The sequence below is a fragment of the Trichoderma aggressivum genome, assembly GCF_033847375.1.
Source record: "Trichoderma aggressivum f. europaeum strain CBS 100526 chromosome Unknown scaffold_002, whole genome shotgun sequence".
Lineage (NCBI taxonomy): Eukaryota > Fungi > Ascomycota > Sordariomycetes > Hypocreales > Hypocreaceae > Trichoderma > Trichoderma aggressivum.
Window position 1 is genome coordinate 604649 of NW_026946368.1, and position 18761 is coordinate 623409.

An 18761-nucleotide genomic window follows, 5' to 3' on the forward strand; every position below is an offset into this window, starting at 1 on the left:
TCCGTTTCTTTGATGCTTGACTTGTGACTTACACGCAAGCTAGGAGATAGCACCAAAGTGTCAGCCAGCGCCCGCGTCACTTTCAGCTGAACTATCCCCTTCGCCTTGATCGGACTTTGAATCCTCTTAAACGCCTAATTTCAAAGAGCTTACAAGAGGGTGTTACTAAAAGAACAGAGAAGAGAAAAACAAAGAAATCTTTTTGCGGTATGGCGACTGTTGATCTGCCAACTCCCCCGGCTACTGCGCGGGCTTCCCCCAAGCCTGGCGCAGGTGCTAGCTCGACATCCCCGGCCTCAGCAGCCATCCCCAAGCCATACGAGGTCCCAAAAATCAATATTTTGAATCGCTTCATCGATGAGCCAAGAGAATTAAATGTAGCAGTCATCGGAGCTGGATTAGCAGGAGTTTTGGCTGGCATATTGTTGCCCAAGAAGGTTCCGGGGATTAAACTCACCATATATGAGAAGAATGCCGATGTTGTAAGTCAACACCACAACAACCCATCGCGATGACATGATTTTTGAGTCTAACAATTGATAAAAAGGCTGGGACGTGGTTTGAGAACATTTATCCTGGTGTAAGGTGCGATGTACCAGCTCATGTCTATCAATCGACGTTTGAGCCAAACACACAGTGGACGGAAGAGTTCGCTCAAGGCCCCGAGATCCTCGAGTACTGGAAGGGGCTCGCACGGAAGTATGACTTGTACAAATTCTTGAAGCTTTCTCAGAGAGTTGATGCGCTGGACTGGGATCCGGCTACATCTCAGTGGCTCATCAATGTTCACGATCTAAAGTCGGAGACGTCGCGAGTTGAAAGGGCGGATTTTGTCCTCACGGCTATTGGAAGATTCAATGCCTGGAAACTTCCTAATTACCCCGGCATCAATGATTTCAAAGGCCTCTTACGACACACTTCCAACTGGGACCCGACATTCGATGTCACCGGCAAGAGAGTCGCCGTCATTGGCAACGGAGCCAGCGGTATCCAGCTCGTTGCCAACATCCAGAAGCGAGTCAAGCAGCTGGATCACTATGCCAGGAACAATACCTGGGTAGCAGCCTCTTTTGCCGGCCATGAGACGTCCATTGAACCCAAAGTCATCCCCAAGGAGCTCCGTGAGTCGTTCAAAGACCCAGAGGTGTACCTCAAGTACCGTAAAGAGATGGAGCAGCAATACTTTAGAGGCTTCCAGGGCTGGTTGAAGGGCTCTGAGATCAATGACAAAGCAAAGGAGACTTTCACGCAGCTTGCCAAGACGCGGCTGGCGAGCAAGCCGGAGTTGTTTGAAAAGATCATTCCCGACTTTTCTCCTCACTGCCGTCGACTTACACCGGGACCGGGGTACTTTGAGGCTCTCTCACAGCCCAACGTCGAGTACATCCAGACACACATCAAGAGATTCACCGAGACGGGAATTGAGACAGTAGATGGACAGACTCGCGATGTTGATGCCATCTTCTGTGCCACAGGAGCCAATTCTGACATGGCACCTCCTTTCCCCATCCGCTCAGGAGGATCTGATTTGAGCTACGACTGGAGCCATGGAGGCACATACGGCTTCCCATACGCTTACATGGGAGTTGCCTCACCAGGTTTCCCGAATCTCCTCTTCATTCACGGCCCCAGCGCCTCGGGCAGATCAGGCACCGTGCCGCACAACGTGGAGAATCAGATTACCTTTTTCGCAAAGATCCTTCGCAAGGTTAGTCGTGAGGGCATCAAGACCATCACACCATCCAGAAACGCCACCGACGACTTTGTAGCCTACAACGACGCCTTCTTCGAGACCACAGTGCTCTCTGAGAACTGCAGCTCGTGGTACAACGGCGGCATCCCAGGAGGCCGAATCCACGGCCTGTGGCCCGGCAGCGCCACGCACTTGACCGTTGTCCAAAAGGATCCGCGGTGGGAAGATTGGGAATACGAGTACCTCTCCGACTCGGGCAACCGGTTTGCGTGGTATTTCGGAAATGGAAGCACTCGGGTCGAGGCCGATCCACAGTCGGACATCACTCCGTATCTCACTGCCGGCGAACCTGATTTACGAAGCGTTCACGAGAACTGGTGGGTCATACCGTAGCCTACAGACTTCAGATTGGGAAATTGGTGTCAAAGTTTTTTTCAAAGTTTTTCTCTTCTTTTAATAAAATCCACAATATTCAAGATCTAGATTCTTTTGTAGCTTTTTAACCGACGCTTACTCTGGGAGTGGCAAGCCCCCTTGTCTCAGCGCCTATCTCGGTAGCAACTCCATCGAGATGTCTAGATTCAGCAATAGATCCCCTTCTCAGCTAAGTAATAGCGTAAATGCTTCACACGTGGAACCTCGTCCAAGTGCGCCATCGGTTTTTTTTTTTTCGTAGATCTTGTGTACTCCGTAGGGAGTGGTTGATAACTGTTGTCTAAGACCCCTCGGCGATGACGTGCTGGCAAGCATGCGTTTCGCAAGCCGCAACTAAAGGGTCCAGTCCATCGGTAGTGGCAGACCCGATGTCGCAATCAGTCAGCGGATGGGACTGAGAGGTTCGGTAGTCGAGTAAAACCGGCGGTGTTGAATAATTGTTTATGATTGAGGGAATGGTTGATATTGAGGAAGATGCCCGGGCTTGAAAAGCCTCGTGTTACCGGCTTGTGCAACGTTATTCTACTTTGTCTCAATACCACTGATTCTCTCATATATATTTTTCAAGGGAAATACGATATTTCATCGGTTTCTCTCATTGCTCCTCTAAAAGAGGTTACTCGTGGTCAAGATGTCGGATAAAGAAGACACTTTCGCGTCTGATGCTGCTGTTGCTTTAGACGCCGCCCCTTTGCCTAAAGAGCAAAGGGTAAAGGTGAAATGGTACAGATCTACGGCGTATAACATTTTGATCCTTGGACTCTGCAATTTGGCAGCGCCAGGCATCTGGGGAGCCATGAATTCACTCGGAGCTGGTGGAAGTCAGAGTCCTCAGCTTGTCAACGCAGCCAACGCTTTGACATTCTGTCTTATGGTGGTGTCGTGCTATTTCTCAAGTATCCTCGTTCGTTATATTGGAGTGAAAGGCGCTCTCGTGTTTGGAACGTAAGTTTATACTTTGATATTCTGTTGCCGTTTGCTAACGCTTCTCCAGAATGGGATATGCTCCCTACGCAGCTGGCCTCTACACCAACAACAGATTTGGCATTACCTGGCTCGTTATTCTTGGAGCAGCACTCTGTGGAATCTCAGCTGGTGTATTTTGGGCGGTGGAAGCAGCCATTGCAATTGCCTATCCGGAACCGTGGAATCGTGGAAAGTCTCTGGGCTTTTGGTTAACCTTTCGAGTCATGGGTCAGATCATCGGTGGTGCCGTCAATCTAGGCCTGAACAGTAGCAGAAACGAAGCTGGAAAGGTGTCTTATGCTGTCTACCTTGTCTTTATCGCAATTCAAGCGGCTGGCGCTCTGGTTGCTCTGCTGCTTAACAGACCTCAGCACGTCCAGCGCCAAGATGGCAAGAAAGTCCAGCTTTCCATCACGGAGAGCCCCTGGTATGAGATTAAGGCAACTGCAAAAGCCTTTATCAATCCTCAATTCCTCTTGATCGTACTTTGGATTGGTCAGGCTGTGTTTTCGGAAGCTGTATACTTCACCTACCTCTCTCGTAAGTCTCTTCATTGCATCTCTTCTTCTCGCCGTTTACTAATTGTTTACTTCAGTGTGGTTCTCTGTCAGAGCTCGAGCCCTTGGCTCATTCTTAGGTGGTGTTGTCGCCATTATCATCGGCAACCTCACTGGCGTATGTTGAACCAATTGAAAATGAATTTGAATCCCCGACTAACATGTGTTCATATAGTGGTGGCTCGATCACAACAAAGTATCACTGAAAACACGCGCAAGATACACCTTCTGGTTCATCGTCATCACTCAAGGCGCATGGTGGCTTTGGGCCACAGTGATCTCCACGCGATATCGACGCACTCTTCCAACATACGACTGGGAAGATTCTGAGTTCGGATCCGGTTTTGGCGTCTACATCTTCCTCACTTTTGGGTTCCAGATCAACTACCTCTTTCTGTAAGTTTAGTGTCTATGAGTTCATCGGTAAGACATGACTGACACCATTTCTAGTTACTTTGTCGTTACCCACATTGCCAAGGATCAAGGTCAGGTTATCCGATATGCCGCTCTGCTACGTGGTACCGAATCCGCTTGGCAAGCCGTCAGCTATGGTCTGACTTCTTTGACGGTTTTTGCTCAGGTCGGTGGAATTTACATGAACTTTGCTTTATGGGCCATTGCCATTGCGCCAGCTTGGCTGGTAGTGAGACGCATTGGCGGCAACAAGGATGGGCAGTGGGATCGAGAATCAGGCGGATCAAACGAATCTCCTGCAGTGCTGGCTGAGGAGACGTTTACTCCGACAAAAGCCCACGAGTCGTGAAGCTGTTGCGGAATCTGCCGATGGCCGGTGAAGGGATAGATTACATCTGGAGTTACGATACCACCATAACTAATACTATAAAAGTTTTCAATGTTTCAAAATGGAATGGCCATTCGGTGCTTTAGCGATCCCGTAGCGTCCAAATGTCGGGAAAGGATGCAGAGGAGAACGCTTAGCTGCAGGTACTTACTATCTTAGGTAGTAGGTGCTCGATTCATTGAGTATCTACTACTGCCACTACTTTCAGCTACTATCGCTATATGCCTTAAGTATCGTATGCTACTTTCGCTCCTTTTGCTACTCTAGATATATCTCACTAATATCCGATATTAGTATCATTTGCTCCAAATCTTAATTGTGAGAACTTGGTGTTAGCCGCCCCAAGGTCCCGGAAGACGTGATGAAGCCAAGCCCCGATGTAGGAACAAACAAGTCAGAATATGATGCCATATTGACATATTATCTTTCTCGACATTTTACCGTATTAGGAAGTCTCTTCAGAGAGAGGAGGTCTGGATGTCCGTTGCGTCGTATGGCATCGTGTGCATGAGGAATCCCACCCAAGCCCACGGGATTCCGAGAGGCATTAAGCTACCGAGTTTAATTTGGAAATAAGAGAAAATATGTCTAGCTCATGGATATACTGGCCGGCTGCATACTTCGGGATTGGGTTGGCCGAAACTGCATGGACTATCAAAGTCCGCATGTGAAAGCAGTCTATTCGCCGCCGCTACTTGGCCACCGTATCCGTACCATATCCCATTCCAGCAAAATATACGCACTCCACCAGTTTAGATGACTTTGTTTAATCTATAAAGCAGATGCGTGTAAGACAGTGGGTAGCTTTAGCGTGCATCTTTCAAAATCGTGGCTGTTTGGCCGTTTTGAAGATTGATTGCGAATGGCGGTATCCCCACCCGCGCTGACGTGATTTCAGCAACACGGAGCTTGTCTCGCGCATCGCCAGAAAGGGTAATCTGGGGGAAGCTATTTCAGGACCTCGAGTCTGATAGGGCGATTCCGACTAAATCTGCCGTATTTACCCAGAAAGGCAACCATTTGAGATCATCGTCTGAAGTGGAGAGGGCCGTCTTGCGTGATTGCATCACCTGAATTGCACCATCGTAACAAAGCTGTTGAGTCTTGTACCGCCATGACGGCCGCTCGCGTAGCACCGAATATCGGACATGTGCTTCCGAAGAGCCATGTAGAATATATGTGCCGTATCGGCAGTATCAGCAAAAACCCTATGAGATTACATACATGCGAGCTGCTTCAGGAAGTGCCTCCCCTCGAATAGCAAACAAGCACATCATCGTCTCAAGGACATAACATCATTTTTGGGCAGCCATGGGTTCGCGAACCGGAAAAAAGAGCTTAGTGCTCAATGCCTTTGTAGAGATGTGTGCGTCCAATAACATCCTTGCCAACTTTGCAGAGCAAAAGAGATGGTACTGACTGTTACAATTGGTGGGCTGCAGGCAGTGGCCACCAGTCTCCTGGACTCTGGCGCCATCCCGATGACCAGTCTTCGCGCTTCAATGAGATAGAGCACTGGACTGAGTTGGCTAAGCTGCTCGAAGAGGCCAAGTTCCACGGCATCTTCATTGCTGATGTTCTGGGTAAGGCAACCCGGCTATAGTCGAGGCCCAACCTCGTGGCAAGAGACTGGGATTATCATGGGCATTCTAACCTGATGTTGGTGTGCAGGCGGCTATGATGTCTATTCCGGCTCCCTGGATCCGGCAGTCGTCTCCGGTGCTCAATGGCCAGTACACGAGCCCCTGGCTGTCATCTCTGCCATGGCTGCAGTGACCAAGAGCATCGGTTTCGGAGTCACTGTCTCTACGACATATGAACAGCCTTACCATCTGGCTCGAAGACTTTCCACCCTCGACCACCTCAGCAAGGGACGGTAAGGCTAAGCTTGTTACCTCATCCCGATGTTGGATGTACCGCTGACAGCCTCGACAGGATCGGATGGAACGTAAGTCGGCAAGATCTGACTTATGCAATGCAGCCAACAAGGGGGTCGAGTGTATGCTAACGGTAGATGTAGATCGTCACCAGCTACTTGGACTCTGCAGCCAAGAACATGGGCCTAGCCCAGCAACCCCAGGTCAGTAATGTTGCAATAGCTAATGCAGGGCTGCAATTCCGTGATGTGCTGACTCATTCGTAGCATGACGACCGATATGCTCAAGCTGAGGAATACATCAAAGTGATGTATAAGCTTTTTGAGTCGTCGTGGCGAGATGATGCTGTTCAGCTCGACCGTTCTTCGGGCGTTTATACTCACCCTGATCGCGTCCGCAAGATCAACCACAATGGCAAGTTCTTCACAGTCCCCGGCCCTCACATCTGCTCGCCTAGCCCCCAGAGAACCCCCCTGCTGCTGCAGGCCGGTACCTCCAAGGCTGGCAAGATCTTTGCTGCACAGCACGCCGAGGCTATTTTCGTCTCTGCGCACGCCCCGCAAGTGTGCGCCAAAAGCATCGCGGAGATTAGAGAACTGGCCAAGACACAGTTCGGCCGTGATCCTAGCAACATCAAGGTCCTTGCTCTTGTTTGTCCTGTCCTCGGCAGGACGGAAGAGGAAGCCCAGGCCAAGCTAGCAGATTACAAGCAGTATGCCTCTCTCGAAGGAGCGCTTGCTCTGTTTGGCGGCTGGACTGGTATTGATCTCAGCCAATATGGTGACGAGGAAGAACTGCGGGAGGTTGAGAGCAATGCCGTGAAGTGAGTTCCCTTGTCTCGTCCATGTTGTAACTAGCTCCGATCCTAACGTTCCATAACAGGTCTACCGTTCAAGGCTATGCCAGGTTTTCTCCAGGCACTGCCAAATGGACCAAGCACACCATTGCCGAGCATGTTAGCATCGGCGGCAACGGTCCCGTATTCGTAGGAACTCCAGAGCAGGTGGCCGATGGTCTTGAGACTTGGGTTCAAGAGGCCGATATTGATGGCTTTAACTTTGTTAGTACCTCCTTCATCAAATTATTCTATACTCTCTTTATAGTTTATAGCTTACTGACTGGTAACTCGCAGGCCTACACCCTCTTCCCTCAATCATTCAAGGACATCATCGAGCTTCTGCTCCCGGAGCTCAAGAAGCGCGGTCTCTTCTGGGATGATTATGCCGTTCCACAGGGCACTTATCGCGAGAACTTTTATCGCAAGAGTGGACAAGCTGGGCCACTGGATGAGCACGTTGCGTCGACGTTTAGATGGAAGGCGGGAGTTTCTGCAGAAGAGGCTGTTATTCCCGAGATTTAGAGCAACGTCATGGCGATGAAGGAATCGTGGACACAGGAGCCCCCGTACAGTGCGGATACTATAGCTCGAGTTGACGTGTACATCCCGCTCTCAAAAGATGAAAAAAATGCAAATAGAGATAACTTTGAGAATAACTTTGGCATCTTGTTTTTGAATTACGACTCTTCTGCATTGTAAAATATCGTTGATGATGTCGAGGTGTAAATTGCACTCTGTATGTTGCAGTCCGATCGTGCTGTCTCAGTGAAAAGTGGCTTAGTCACCGCTTTTGTCACAGTGCGCCCGTCAGATATGAGATTCCTTCCTTCACTCAATTCAATCACGGAACGCGAAGCTCACATCACATACAGACAGCAAGAAGAAACCACCTAACGCGAAGAATCTTTGTCGCTATTTAATTCTAATCAAACTGTTTATTGAGCCAAGTCTCATTTCGGCACACCAAACGCCATGGCGCCCACTCAGCTGCCTGAGTCGGGCAACCCTCTGTACGTTCTCTCGACTTCTCGCCTCTTCGCATCTATCGCCCAAATGATGCTTGTACATCCATCAATGCTCGCTTGTGAATACGTAAGACTAATTGAGACTGAAACAGGGTCTTTTTTGACATAACTCTGGGAGGTAAGTCGAATTGCCGCTGTGGAAGATCCTGGCGACCGAGTCTGTTTCAGCGTGAAGCACCATCATTTGCTATATTAAACGACGTGCTCAACGTGTCGTTGCTCGCACTGCATAAATTCTCAATCCACCTCACGATTACCTCGGCCAACTCTAATTTCATATCTCGTCACGTCGCTGACTCTAATTCCCACACAGGCGAACCCCTCGGTCGTATCACATTTGAGCTCTTCAAGGATGTAGTCCCAAAAACTGCCGAAAACTTTCGGCAGTTTTGCACCGGAGAATCCAAGGACGCTGGCGGTCGCCCGCAAGGATACAAGGGCTCCAAGTTTCACAGAATTGTAAGTCTCTCTCCGCGCAAGCCTGATTCGTTGGATCAAAGCTGATCTAGGTCTTTAGATTCCAAACTTCATGTGTCAGGGTGGAGATTTCTTAAAGGGCGATGGAACAGGATCTACCTGTATCTGGGGTTACAAGTCATTTGATGACGAGAATTTCAACCTGAAGCACGAACAGCCCGGTCTGCTGTCCATGGCGGTATGTCCAAGAATCCCTCATTGCCCTTCCTTGTCTTGTCTTATCGATCGCTAAACTTGCCTGATGTTTCTAGAATGCTGGGCCCAACACCAACGGTTCTCAGTTCTTCATCACCACTGTTCCTACCCCCTTCTTAGATGGCAAGCATGTTGTCTTTGGGAAAGTTGTTGACGGCATGGATGTGGTGAAAAAGATGGAGGCTACAAAGACTGGCTATCGAGGAAAGGATGTGCCCAACATGGACGTCACCATTGCCCAATGTGGCGAGATGTAAATATTGTTGGGAAGGCAGCAAGAGATAATTGTCACGTAGGTAAAGCAGAACAAAATGCTGTCAACAAACATCAAAGATGAGAACAAAGACTCAGAGTGTATCAGCGATCTAGAGCCTCCACTTATTGCTATCTTTCAATGTGTTGGTGCCTCTTGACCTCCCTCCATGTGTATGGCTGTGTCATATGTATCCATCATTCCATAAAGGATAAAATTTCTAAAACATTATTTGCGAACTTGTTTATCACTCCGATTATTTTACTATCGTCATGCAGAGACTCACTATTAAAAACAAAATGATCATTGTTGCAGTACGCGCTTCGAAAGAGGACACGTCATAGACGATTTGGAAGAAACCAGTTTCACATCAAGCCAATCGAAACTAAGACTTTCAAAAAGCAAGTTACAGTAGTCATGTGATTAAGTAGCCTGTTACAGTTCCAGAAGTGATGCCGTCTTTTGGTTGGGTTATGAAGAGATTCTACGTCTTGTTTCTTTGGCAACTCAGCCAGCTTTATGTGCATATATTAATATTGACAGCTGAATAGATATGTACAATTGGAGGGCTTTTTGCGCAGCCATCTCCATAGCGCGTTATATATGACTATTCATACACTTCGTTCTGGCTCAAGATGCTGAGCTCATTCGAAGCGTCAATTAAGTAGTATAACGGCCAACATCACCACCGCCGGGAGTCCAGCCGCCTGTGTATCCATTCTGGGTGTTGATAAATGTGCCGTCGCCTAGACGCAGTGTGTTGACGGAATCCTTGGAACAAAGTCCAAAAGCCTGAAGGTTGCTAGGAGTGCTTGCAATCCAGTGCATGGTTTCTGTAATTCAATGTTAGTCACATTCTAAGAAAGGAAAGATATATTAGAGCTTACGTTGACATTCGAACTGAGCGCAGCCCTGGCCAGGGCCGCTGAAGAAGGCCCATGCCGCGGAGGCATATGTGTAGATGTTGGAACCTCCGTTGATGTAGTTTGCAGGGCCCATACGGCATCGTTTATCGCCACCGTTGCACCAAGAGAAATCAGGATCGCCCCAAGTACCAATATTTGCAACCCAAGGAGCGGGAGGAATCTGTTGCGTGTTGGCGCCTTGGTGGTAGTTGGTCTCCGCCTGGAGCAGAGACACAACAACGTTGTTGGCATTGTGAAGATTGAGTTGGTATAACCACCAATGCTCACTTCCCAGGGCATAGAGCCACGTTGCTTTAGTTGACTGCACCAACACGCCACCTTTGCCAGCAATTGAAGTGCCACCGCTGAAGTTCTCAGCGATGTGGTCCGCAACCCAGTTCCAAACGTTTTGAATGTAAGGAGATGATCCCTTGGCCACGTGGATACCAATGAAAGTGCCCTTACATTCATTGCTATTGTTTGTACAAGCATTAGCCAAGGCTGAAGCACCTCGTGTGCCACCAACGGTGACTAAAGAGTTCCAAAGAGCAACATCACCAGGGTTGTTGCCAGCCATATTGAATTGCACGATAATTGCGCCCGGAAGAACGTCATTCACGGTAAAACGCATGTCTTGAATCTGTGCAATTCCAACATCGCCTGCACGGCCAACTGAGACAACGGGTTGTGGGCTGTTTTCGTTCTTGAAAAAGTTGCCGTTGCCGGTGATGGTGGCCCAAGCTTCACCCACGATACGAGAGCCCTTGGGAATAAACAAAGTGGAATCTACCCGATACTTGCCAAACGGAAAATAGGCAACTTTATTCTGGCTTGCTGCAAGTTCCAGGATGGCATTAAGCACAATTGATTCATCAATAGAATTATCGCCCTTTACCACACGCCCTCCATTCTGCGCTGGGTCCTTGACGTTGAGGAAGCTCGAGATGGGCAGATCTCCGTAAGTAGGGGGGGCAACATAAGGGTAACGACCACCAGGAGCAAGAGCAGCAGGCCTCGTGTTACTAGACGTAACATCGCCGTAAGTAGGGCTTCTGCCCACGGTGTTTCCGAAAGAGTAAGTGTTGATATGGCTAGAAGCGCCAACCAAAGTAGAGCCTCGGACAACAACGACAGGTGTGCCATTATCTTTGGTCAGGTTCTCAATCATAAATGAAGGAAACTGAGTAGTTGTGAAGGTAACACCAGAGTTAATTGACTTTGCATCAATCAGGGCGATCCAGGGTGAACCTCCAGTGTGTGAAATGCCGGTTCCACAAGTGTCGAAGGTTGACGAGAAAATGCTGAAGGTATTGCCGCCGGTGATGAGCATGCCGATCGTATTTTGAAAGAAATATATATTGTGGAAGGTGGCTTGCTGGTGCCCTTCGATCACAATACCATGCTGACCACGTTCAACGCGAACGTCGGCGAGGCCGAGTGTTGAGCCGCGACCCATTCTGATTCCCGTGTGGCCATTCGCAGCGCCGTTTTGCGACGACATTGTGATACGTACATTCTGCAGATGCGCAGCTTGAGCAACACCCCACCACAGGGCAGTAAATGAGATGCTGCCTGATATAGCAGTGGTATCAAGAACCACGTTTTTGAGGGCGACGGCGAAGGAAAGCTCTCCCTTCTCGTTGGTGCTGGGATCTTGAGCGCTGATAAGAGTCTGGTCGCCCGAGAAGCCGGCAGCAGCCTTAATAATGGGAGGATTAGTTGGGTCACCCATTAAAATGGTATCAGTGTTGAATCTCAGTGTCTTGGAGATGGTATATGTTCCCGGGGGGATATAAACAACCTGGGAACTAGCGTTAGCCATCCGTCTGCACTTATTGCTACGGAGAAATCATACTCGTGGCTGTGATGCGAACCACTGTGTGTGACGAGAACCACCCTTTCCATCAGTGTTGATGGCATTCTGGAGAGCATTTCCATCTCCTGCGTTGACAGTCTGATAGATTGGGTAGTTGAAGTCGCCATCCAGGTCAGGAGCGAAACCCCTGGGCGCATTGACATGGTCCATGTTGGGGTAGTAGAAGCTGGTGGCACGCTTGGTGATGCCCTCATCGCTGGCAGGAGGGCTAGGAGTCGGCGTAGCAGACGCCGCGCCCAGCAAGAGCGCAACGAGCGCCGTGAGCTTCAACATGATGCTGGTCAATGATCAACAGATGCTGGATGAAGGACGATCGTCAGGGCAGCATCCACGACGGAGGATTATCCGCCTCTTTATACTTCAATCACTGCCTCCGAGTATAAGACCCCTGCTAGACTTGAGTCCTGTCGTCCTCAACACGTACTGTTTTTGCATCCCTCCATCGTAGTCTCGTTGAGTCTGCCGGTCAGCCCACAACTCCGCATCAGATTTGACTACCATTCGGCCCGGATCTAGCCCAATTGTCAGCTCAATTGTCCAAAGAGACATCACTTGGCGTGGCATGAATTACTCCGGAGGGGATAGTGGAATGTCGGGGACATCAAAGGTCGAGGCATCCATGTCTAATTGTGACTGGGCAGGCTGCGGGGTGGATTGCATTCACCCCACTGAGATAACATTGAGCATAGACGAAAGAACAGTAAAAGGCAAGTCTAAAGCTGATAGTACTCTCAGCCAAGGTCGTGTTGTCCTCATACTCTAGACATCCTGGCAAGGTCCAAAACTAGCAGCTGCCAGACTCTTCCCCTCGTCATCAAATACGTTTTAAGGCCAAGCCTTTGAGAGGCTAGTGGCACCTGTACAAGAGCAATCCCCTTGCATAATGTGAGCCTGTATCAATCGATGCAACCATCCATTAAGGTAGGTAAGTAAATCGATATTATGACTCTGGTATAACGCGGTCGGAGAAGTCGCCTACCTAACATATGTAATCATCGAATTTTATAGACAAGATTCCTCATTAATTAGGTGGCAGCTCACGTACCTCGCTCCAGAAGACAGACCACCCATCGTATTGCCAAAACGGCATACAGTAACATACAAGGCAAATCATGCTAGTCAACACACAACAGCACAACTCACAGGGTGGGGAGACGAGCTACCTCAATACGAAATGCCAAGAAACAAACGCGAGCAGTCATAAACGAGCATTAAGTAGCTTATACTACCATTCATTGGTGGGAAATGCTGCGTCGACGCCTCGTTACCAGGCAAGTAAGAATAAGAATAGAGTTACATAACCTTATGAATTTGCACTCGATGTAGACCAGGGTATTTAGCTAAGGTACATGGTCAGTCACTAATGCACCTCCACGGACCACACCTTAGCATCGGCGCCCATTGAGCTATATACAGCATCATGAGATCGTCTAGAACATGAACAGGAGAGGGTCGGAGTTCTGCCAAGCAACACCGGCCGTCTAGCTGCGGTGATGCCGGCCCTTTCCAGCGCAGCTGCCTATCCGAGCATGGCTGCGAGTGGCGAGAGGTGACATGGGCTGCAGTCAGGATCAAGTATCATTCTAAGCTTATTTCTGCCAGCTCTGCGTAGCGAATGGGTCTGGGGTTGGCAGCGATCCTACGAGGCTTGTTGCGACAAGTTTGAGAGTTGACTTGCTTACAGTTACTTTGTCTCTTTCAACCGGTACTTGCCTTGATGGCGTGCTCCAGCAACTCTTCTTAATAGTGATAGGACAATGGCATGCTCTCCCATGTCCTGGTAGGTGATATAGTATAAGCATATAAGCCACTCCGCTCCGGACTACCGAACCGATGATAGCCCCGTTGGCCCAATCGGGTAGGTGATTAATTCTTGGCTATTGTTTCTCACCAGACCAGTTGAGATCGTGAAAAAGGAGGAAACCGTCTGTCAACTCAATTAACTATGAAGTCTCCCTAGACCTCCCTAAAAGACGCGAGAGACAAATTAATGCAGGGTACATGTAACAAACCATCGCAGCTTCTTCTTCAAGGTTTCCCTGGTGTTGTGTAAGCCATCAATGCCGGGTGTAAGTCAAGCCGAGTGTAAGTCAAGCCGAGTGCAAGTCAAGCCGGGAGTGGCGCAGCTCTCTCCTGTGGCGCTCCTCCCCATTGGCTGCCGATATGGATTCCTCGCCCGCCAGACCTCGCCCGTCAGCAGCCACAGGCCACTGAAAGCTGCACGCTCAGCACACGCGCTCCCCTAATGGCGCCCTCTCAGCGGACGCCGCCCGCCATTCCGCTCACTCGGAGTTCCGGCCGCTCACCTGACCACCCTATCGGTACAGTTGCAAATTTTCCAGCCTTATCGCATCGGCTTATCGGCCTTTTGGCTCCAAATATCATCAACTTTGAGACACCGCATCTCACGATACTTTGCTTCCAGCGCAAACTGTTCCGCCCAACGCAGCTTCGCCGAATAACAATCATCCAATCATCCCTGTCGTACTAATAGCCTCGGCTTGCTCCCCCGCTCTACAGCAATTTCATCCCACATCTATCACAATGGGCAACGTAAGACATATTCCCGCTACTCCACGGGCCTCTTCCGTTGCATCACCCCGGCGGCTTCTGACCTGCATGATGAATGTTTAGGGCGCCAAGGCACAGCAGAAGCGTGAGCGCAACAACGAGAAGGGCGGAAAGGCTGCCAAATCGCAGCTCAAAGTGGTGCGTTCTACACCTTGATGGCCCGTCCGGCCACCTAGCCCCGACTACGGCTGACCACCCGCATAGAACGCCCAGGCAATGGACATCCAGTGCCAGATCTGCAAGTCGACATTCTTGAAGACCACAAAGGCTCCCGCGTACGGCGTTCCTCCCTCACATGATATATCCAGATTGGGCCATGGCTAACGAATCACGACTCCGTCTAGACTTCTGGAACACGCCCAGAATAAGCACAGCAAGGGCTTGTCCGACTGTTTTCCGACTTTCGCCGCCACCTCATGATAGAGAATGATTCATTCCAGTATACAAAATAGGTGTTTGCTAGGCTGCTAGCAAGGCGAAGGGAGTTTGGTCTGGAAGCGAAGCATAATAGCGCTGATACGGAGTACTTGGTTCACAAAACACAATGAGACATAGCATAGCACAGGCCACTTCGGTGGCATTTCTTGTCATGATGGCCTTTTTCCCTTTGTTTTAGCGTGTTCACTGGTCTGTATATTCCTACATTGGTCCTTTCCCATCCCCGTCCAACAGCAGTCAAGAGACGCCTCGCATGCAAGAGGATTCAAGCCCACGGATCTTTAGTGCGCCTCTACGGCTGTGGGAGTCACTTCTGCAGCTGGCTTGGGCACATTGCGGGCCTGCTGCTTCTGCGCAGCCTGTGCTTGTTCCTCGAGGATTGACTTTAGGATGTCCGGGTACCAGCGTTGTCCCACATCCTGATGACTCTTGACCCTGTTGCGCAGAGTTGCCTCTCCCATTGTGGTAGCCACAGAGCCTTTCCGGAACGTAAACTCGACATCATCGATGCGACCACCGATTCTCTCTACGATCTGTTGACGCTGCTCCTTAACTTCTTCGGGGACTTTGCCGATTCCAACCGTCTCCAATTCTTCAAATGTGGCATCCAACTTAACACCTTGGAAGAATGGGATGCTAAACCGCGCACCGGTCCCTGCGGCGGGGGACAAGACACGATGCGTTGTTGACACGCAGACGCCCTGAGTCAACGCCTCCATGCCCTGTCCAATAGCCACCACAAGCGTTCTGTCGATGGGGGGACAGTCGATCCATTTGCCTTGGACGTTTTGGACCTGCAGACCTCGGTGGTTCGTGGCTTGAAGCAAGTAGCTGGTCAGCATGCTGTCCTTGTGCGGGCCTACGCCTTGCCCTTGAGTCCCTTCTGGAAGTCCCAGCTCAGCCAAGTCCGGATATTTGACAATCTTGAGCTTGTGCTGCGGATCCGCCTCGAAGTACTTTTCAAAGGCGTCCTTTGGTAACTTGATCGCCTCGGCAATCAACGAGGTAAAGTAGATGGTGATATCGCCCATTTGGCGCATATATTCGGTGTAAGTGCTTCGGAATCCCGGCGCGCTTTCTTCTGAGGGCCACTGATTAGGACCGAGCAAGTTGTAAAACCGTGGCGCATCGGGGCCAGGGAGGACATGCTCGGTTGAGAGGTCAATCTGCTCCCTGTGATCTATGGCCCCGGCAGTGATCTCTGCAGAGAGTTGAGAGTAGCCCAGAAATGAAGGTGCATTCTTCATTTCAATCTTTAGTCTGTGTCATTTGGGTTGGAGTTTAGTAAGTCAACTCGGCTCAATTGTTGCCACGGGAGGGTGAAACCTACTTTTCTTCCTGGGGAATGTCGAAGAAGCCTTTGCCCTGTCTGATGACTTCATCCCACAACTCCTGTGAAATGCCTACATTTTTTAGATACAAGAAGCCAACTTCCATGAGTGCATGGCGAAGCTGGTTGAGAAACTCGGGCTTGGTGGCCGGATTCCTGGATAGATCCAGGTCGAGGATTGGGATGGATGTGAATGACATGGCGAAATGCGGGCTTGAGTCTATACAAGAATATGGCTACCTGTCGCAAAATTGAGTATACTTGATATAAATCAGCTTTCAGAAGAAGAAGAAACAATCCCTTATATTTTACACGAGCATATATGAAGATACAGAGGTTCAAATGAAGGTTGAAGTATCCTTTAAGCCGAGTGAGCACAAGCGCAAATGACGCCATAAGCCGTGTCTGCCAAACATCTGCCCATCTCTCCACATCCCCGCACGCGCAATCGGCAGAGGCAAATCGGATTCAATGAAATCGGCGGCATAAACGGACTATTGAGGGTCTCTCTGTACTCCGAGAATATACATATACTGTGACCACACATATAAAATGAATCTGTTTACGTATAGCTTTAATCCATCCTTTTTCTCCATGACCAGTAGCGGAGATTTGATGACAGATAAATTTCCTGTTACTATCGCTACCCTCTTCAACGTTCAATGTTGAGACAGGATGTAAAGGGAAGCTTTTTGCTTACTTACTCACTAACCTACCTGAAGATCCTGAGCTCTTCAGGTTTCTGCTACCGTCACTACTTTCTGCTACTATCGCTACGCCCCTTATAATCAGCTACTATTGATACATTTTTCTAGTATCTGCTACCATTGCTATATACGTCTGGTATCCACTGCTATAGCTATATTTCTCTCGTTTCTGTCATTATCCCTTACTCTTATGTAGCCTTATATCTGATACACGGAATGCTGGATAACAGATTTGGGGTGCTGGCTAGAATTTCCCAGGATAAACCTTTGCATTATCTCAATACGACTTTGAGTTGCACTCGAGTTATAGCAAGGTACCAGATTTTAGCACACTTCAATTATGATTGACAGAAGGATTTCTTGCTAATAGAGTAAGCCTTGTTGAAGTTGATGAAAATACAGGATTGATACGAGCTATCCACTGTCTTCCTTTCCAGATCCAAGTTCTCTAAGTTCCTTCTCTGCGTCAAGCACCTCCGTCCAACTGTACACCCCGTATTGCTTCTCGGGTTCCCCAAACTCGTTCATTTCATGCCAAAAGTGCACCCTACTGCCAAAATGCCTCTTTGCAATCTTCAGAACATCCCTGATATAAGGCTCAGCGGCCGCTGTCAAACCCCCACTGACCTTTGAACTGAAGCGTAGGAAGTAGTTGCAATGCTCAGGGCTGCTAGGCATATGCGGACATTCGCCGATCGCTAGATGTATCAGATTTTTTTCCGAGTACTCGGAAGAATTCGGGAGGACCAATATTTTCCCATCTTCCCTCCTTCCTCTCTCATCGTAGACGTCTTTGTAATTTTCGATGATTTCGTCTAGAAATTGTTGGTATGCTTTTTTATTCTCGTCGTTGACTTCCAGTCTCGGGAAAATGTCAAAGCCACAGTCGAATCCCATTTTGATGGAGTTGTATGCAAAAATTCTTCAGATCCAAGAGAATACAATAAGGCAGCTTTTGAGGATGGTGCTCATGTATCAGTGTCCAGGTTTAGCAGTCAATGAAAGATTCTTCAATTGTTGCCTCCCCGCATCTGTTTAAATGTTCCATCTGCCCCCCTCTCGTACTACCAAGCAATTATGGTGTAAGTCTCTGCGGGAGGCCTACAAGTACATGTATTGAGGCTACACAGCGCATAGCTAACTCAAGGTGCGTGTATATGTATCTTGGTATTTTATGGTGTAACTCGTACATGATGTAATTGTTCATCATGGCTTACACATGCAATTAGGAGAGTATGATCATTATATATGGGACCTGAATGAGATATCAAGCCCTCGGGTCAGCATTAACAACAACACGTTACGTCCATACACGCTGTGTGAGTGAGCTAAGATCGTGTGATCATCAAGGTAAAAGACTAGCCGTAGCAACAAGACGGAGGAATAACTACCTGCTCAATCGCCTAAGTGTAAATGTGTCACCTAACCGCCTGTGATACTCAATTTACGGCTGCAATGACCATCACAATCTATCTTGATCTAATCCCTAAACCCCGTACTACGGAGGACACTATACGCCCGTTTCTTCGTCTTCATCCTCATCTTTCTACTTTGTAAACATTATTTTGGTGCTCCGCCATTTATTTTTTCCCCTTCTTTCTTTTGCGACAAAGTTGATGAAGCTGAGGAGGTGAACTCTCCATCGTGTGTGGTATTAAAGAGGGCAAAGTTAGATGCAAACAAGAGCAAACATATGAGTGGGCTTGAGCAAAGAGTGGTCACACATATCCACATAACAGCTCGACGTCTTCATCTTTTTCTCTCATCTTTTTCTTCCTCCTCGTCTTCTTTGGCTTTGAGATTCACAGCCAAATTT

The 18761-nt window shown here is 48.9% G+C and overlaps 8 protein-coding genes across 8 annotated transcripts; 5 read left to right on the forward strand and 3 right to left on the reverse strand.

Annotated features, from left to right (window-relative positions):
- Nucleotides 1–209: 209 nt before the first annotated feature.
- On the forward strand, nucleotides 210–2086 carry Triagg1_989 (uncharacterized protein; the record flags this gene model as incomplete). Its single annotated transcript, XM_062903483.1, has 2 exons — nucleotides 210–482; nucleotides 548–2086. The coding sequence occupies 2 exons, from the start codon at nucleotides 210–212 to the stop codon at nucleotides 2084–2086; spliced, it is 1812 nt and encodes a 603-aa protein (XP_062760213.1).
- A 673-nt stretch (nucleotides 2087–2759) lies between these two features.
- Nucleotides 2760–4414, forward strand: Triagg1_990 (uncharacterized protein; the record flags this gene model as incomplete). The annotated part of the gene is made up of 5 exons (XM_062903494.1): nucleotides 2760–3073; nucleotides 3123–3634; nucleotides 3690–3769; nucleotides 3827–4047; nucleotides 4102–4414. 5 exons carry the CDS (start codon nucleotides 2760–2762, stop codon nucleotides 4412–4414), a joined length of 1440 nt encoding a protein of 479 aa, XP_062760214.1.
- Nucleotides 4415–5764: 1350 nt separating this feature from the next.
- Triagg1_991 (uncharacterized protein) lies at nucleotides 5765–7690 on the forward strand (the record flags this gene model as incomplete). Its single annotated transcript, XM_062903505.1, has 8 exons — nucleotides 5765–5819; nucleotides 5896–6036; nucleotides 6125–6329; nucleotides 6389–6401; nucleotides 6474–6533; nucleotides 6597–7153; nucleotides 7213–7390; nucleotides 7463–7690. 8 exons carry the CDS (start codon nucleotides 5765–5767, stop codon nucleotides 7688–7690), a joined length of 1437 nt encoding a protein of 478 aa, XP_062760215.1.
- A 450-nt stretch (nucleotides 7691–8140) lies between these two features.
- Nucleotides 8141–9122, forward strand: Triagg1_992 (uncharacterized protein; the record flags this gene model as incomplete). Its single annotated transcript, XM_062903516.1, has 5 exons — nucleotides 8141–8178; nucleotides 8286–8311; nucleotides 8507–8652; nucleotides 8711–8848; nucleotides 8922–9122. The coding sequence occupies 5 exons, from the start codon at nucleotides 8141–8143 to the stop codon at nucleotides 9120–9122; spliced, it is 549 nt and encodes a 182-aa protein (XP_062760216.1).
- A 656-nt stretch (nucleotides 9123–9778) lies between these two features.
- On the reverse strand, nucleotides 9779–12172 carry Triagg1_993 (CAZyme family GH55; the record flags this gene model as incomplete). Its single annotated transcript, XM_062903527.1, has 3 exons — nucleotides 9779–9951; nucleotides 10006–11824; nucleotides 11879–12172. The coding sequence occupies 3 exons, from the start codon at nucleotides 12170–12172 to the stop codon at nucleotides 9779–9781; spliced, it is 2286 nt and encodes a 761-aa protein (XP_062760217.1).
- Nucleotides 12173–14443: 2271 nt separating this feature from the next.
- Nucleotides 14444–14794, forward strand: Triagg1_994 (uncharacterized protein; the record flags this gene model as incomplete). The annotated part of the gene is made up of 3 exons (XM_062903538.1): nucleotides 14444–14452; nucleotides 14534–14608; nucleotides 14675–14794. The coding sequence occupies 3 exons, from the start codon at nucleotides 14444–14446 to the stop codon at nucleotides 14792–14794; spliced, it is 204 nt and encodes a 67-aa protein (XP_062760218.1).
- Nucleotides 14795–15189: 395 nt separating this feature from the next.
- Nucleotides 15190–16438, reverse strand: Triagg1_995 (uncharacterized protein; the record flags this gene model as incomplete). The annotated part of the gene is made up of 2 exons (XM_062903549.1): nucleotides 15190–16168; nucleotides 16239–16438. 2 exons carry the CDS (start codon nucleotides 16436–16438, stop codon nucleotides 15190–15192), a joined length of 1179 nt encoding a protein of 392 aa, XP_062760219.1.
- Nucleotides 16439–17359: 921 nt separating this feature from the next.
- Triagg1_996 (uncharacterized protein) lies at nucleotides 17360–17842 on the reverse strand (the record flags this gene model as incomplete). The annotated part of the gene is made up of 1 exon (XM_062903560.1): nucleotides 17360–17842. The coding sequence occupies one exon, from the start codon at nucleotides 17840–17842 to the stop codon at nucleotides 17360–17362; it is 483 nt and encodes a 160-aa protein (XP_062760220.1).
- Between the last annotated feature and the right edge of the window lie 919 nt (nucleotides 17843–18761).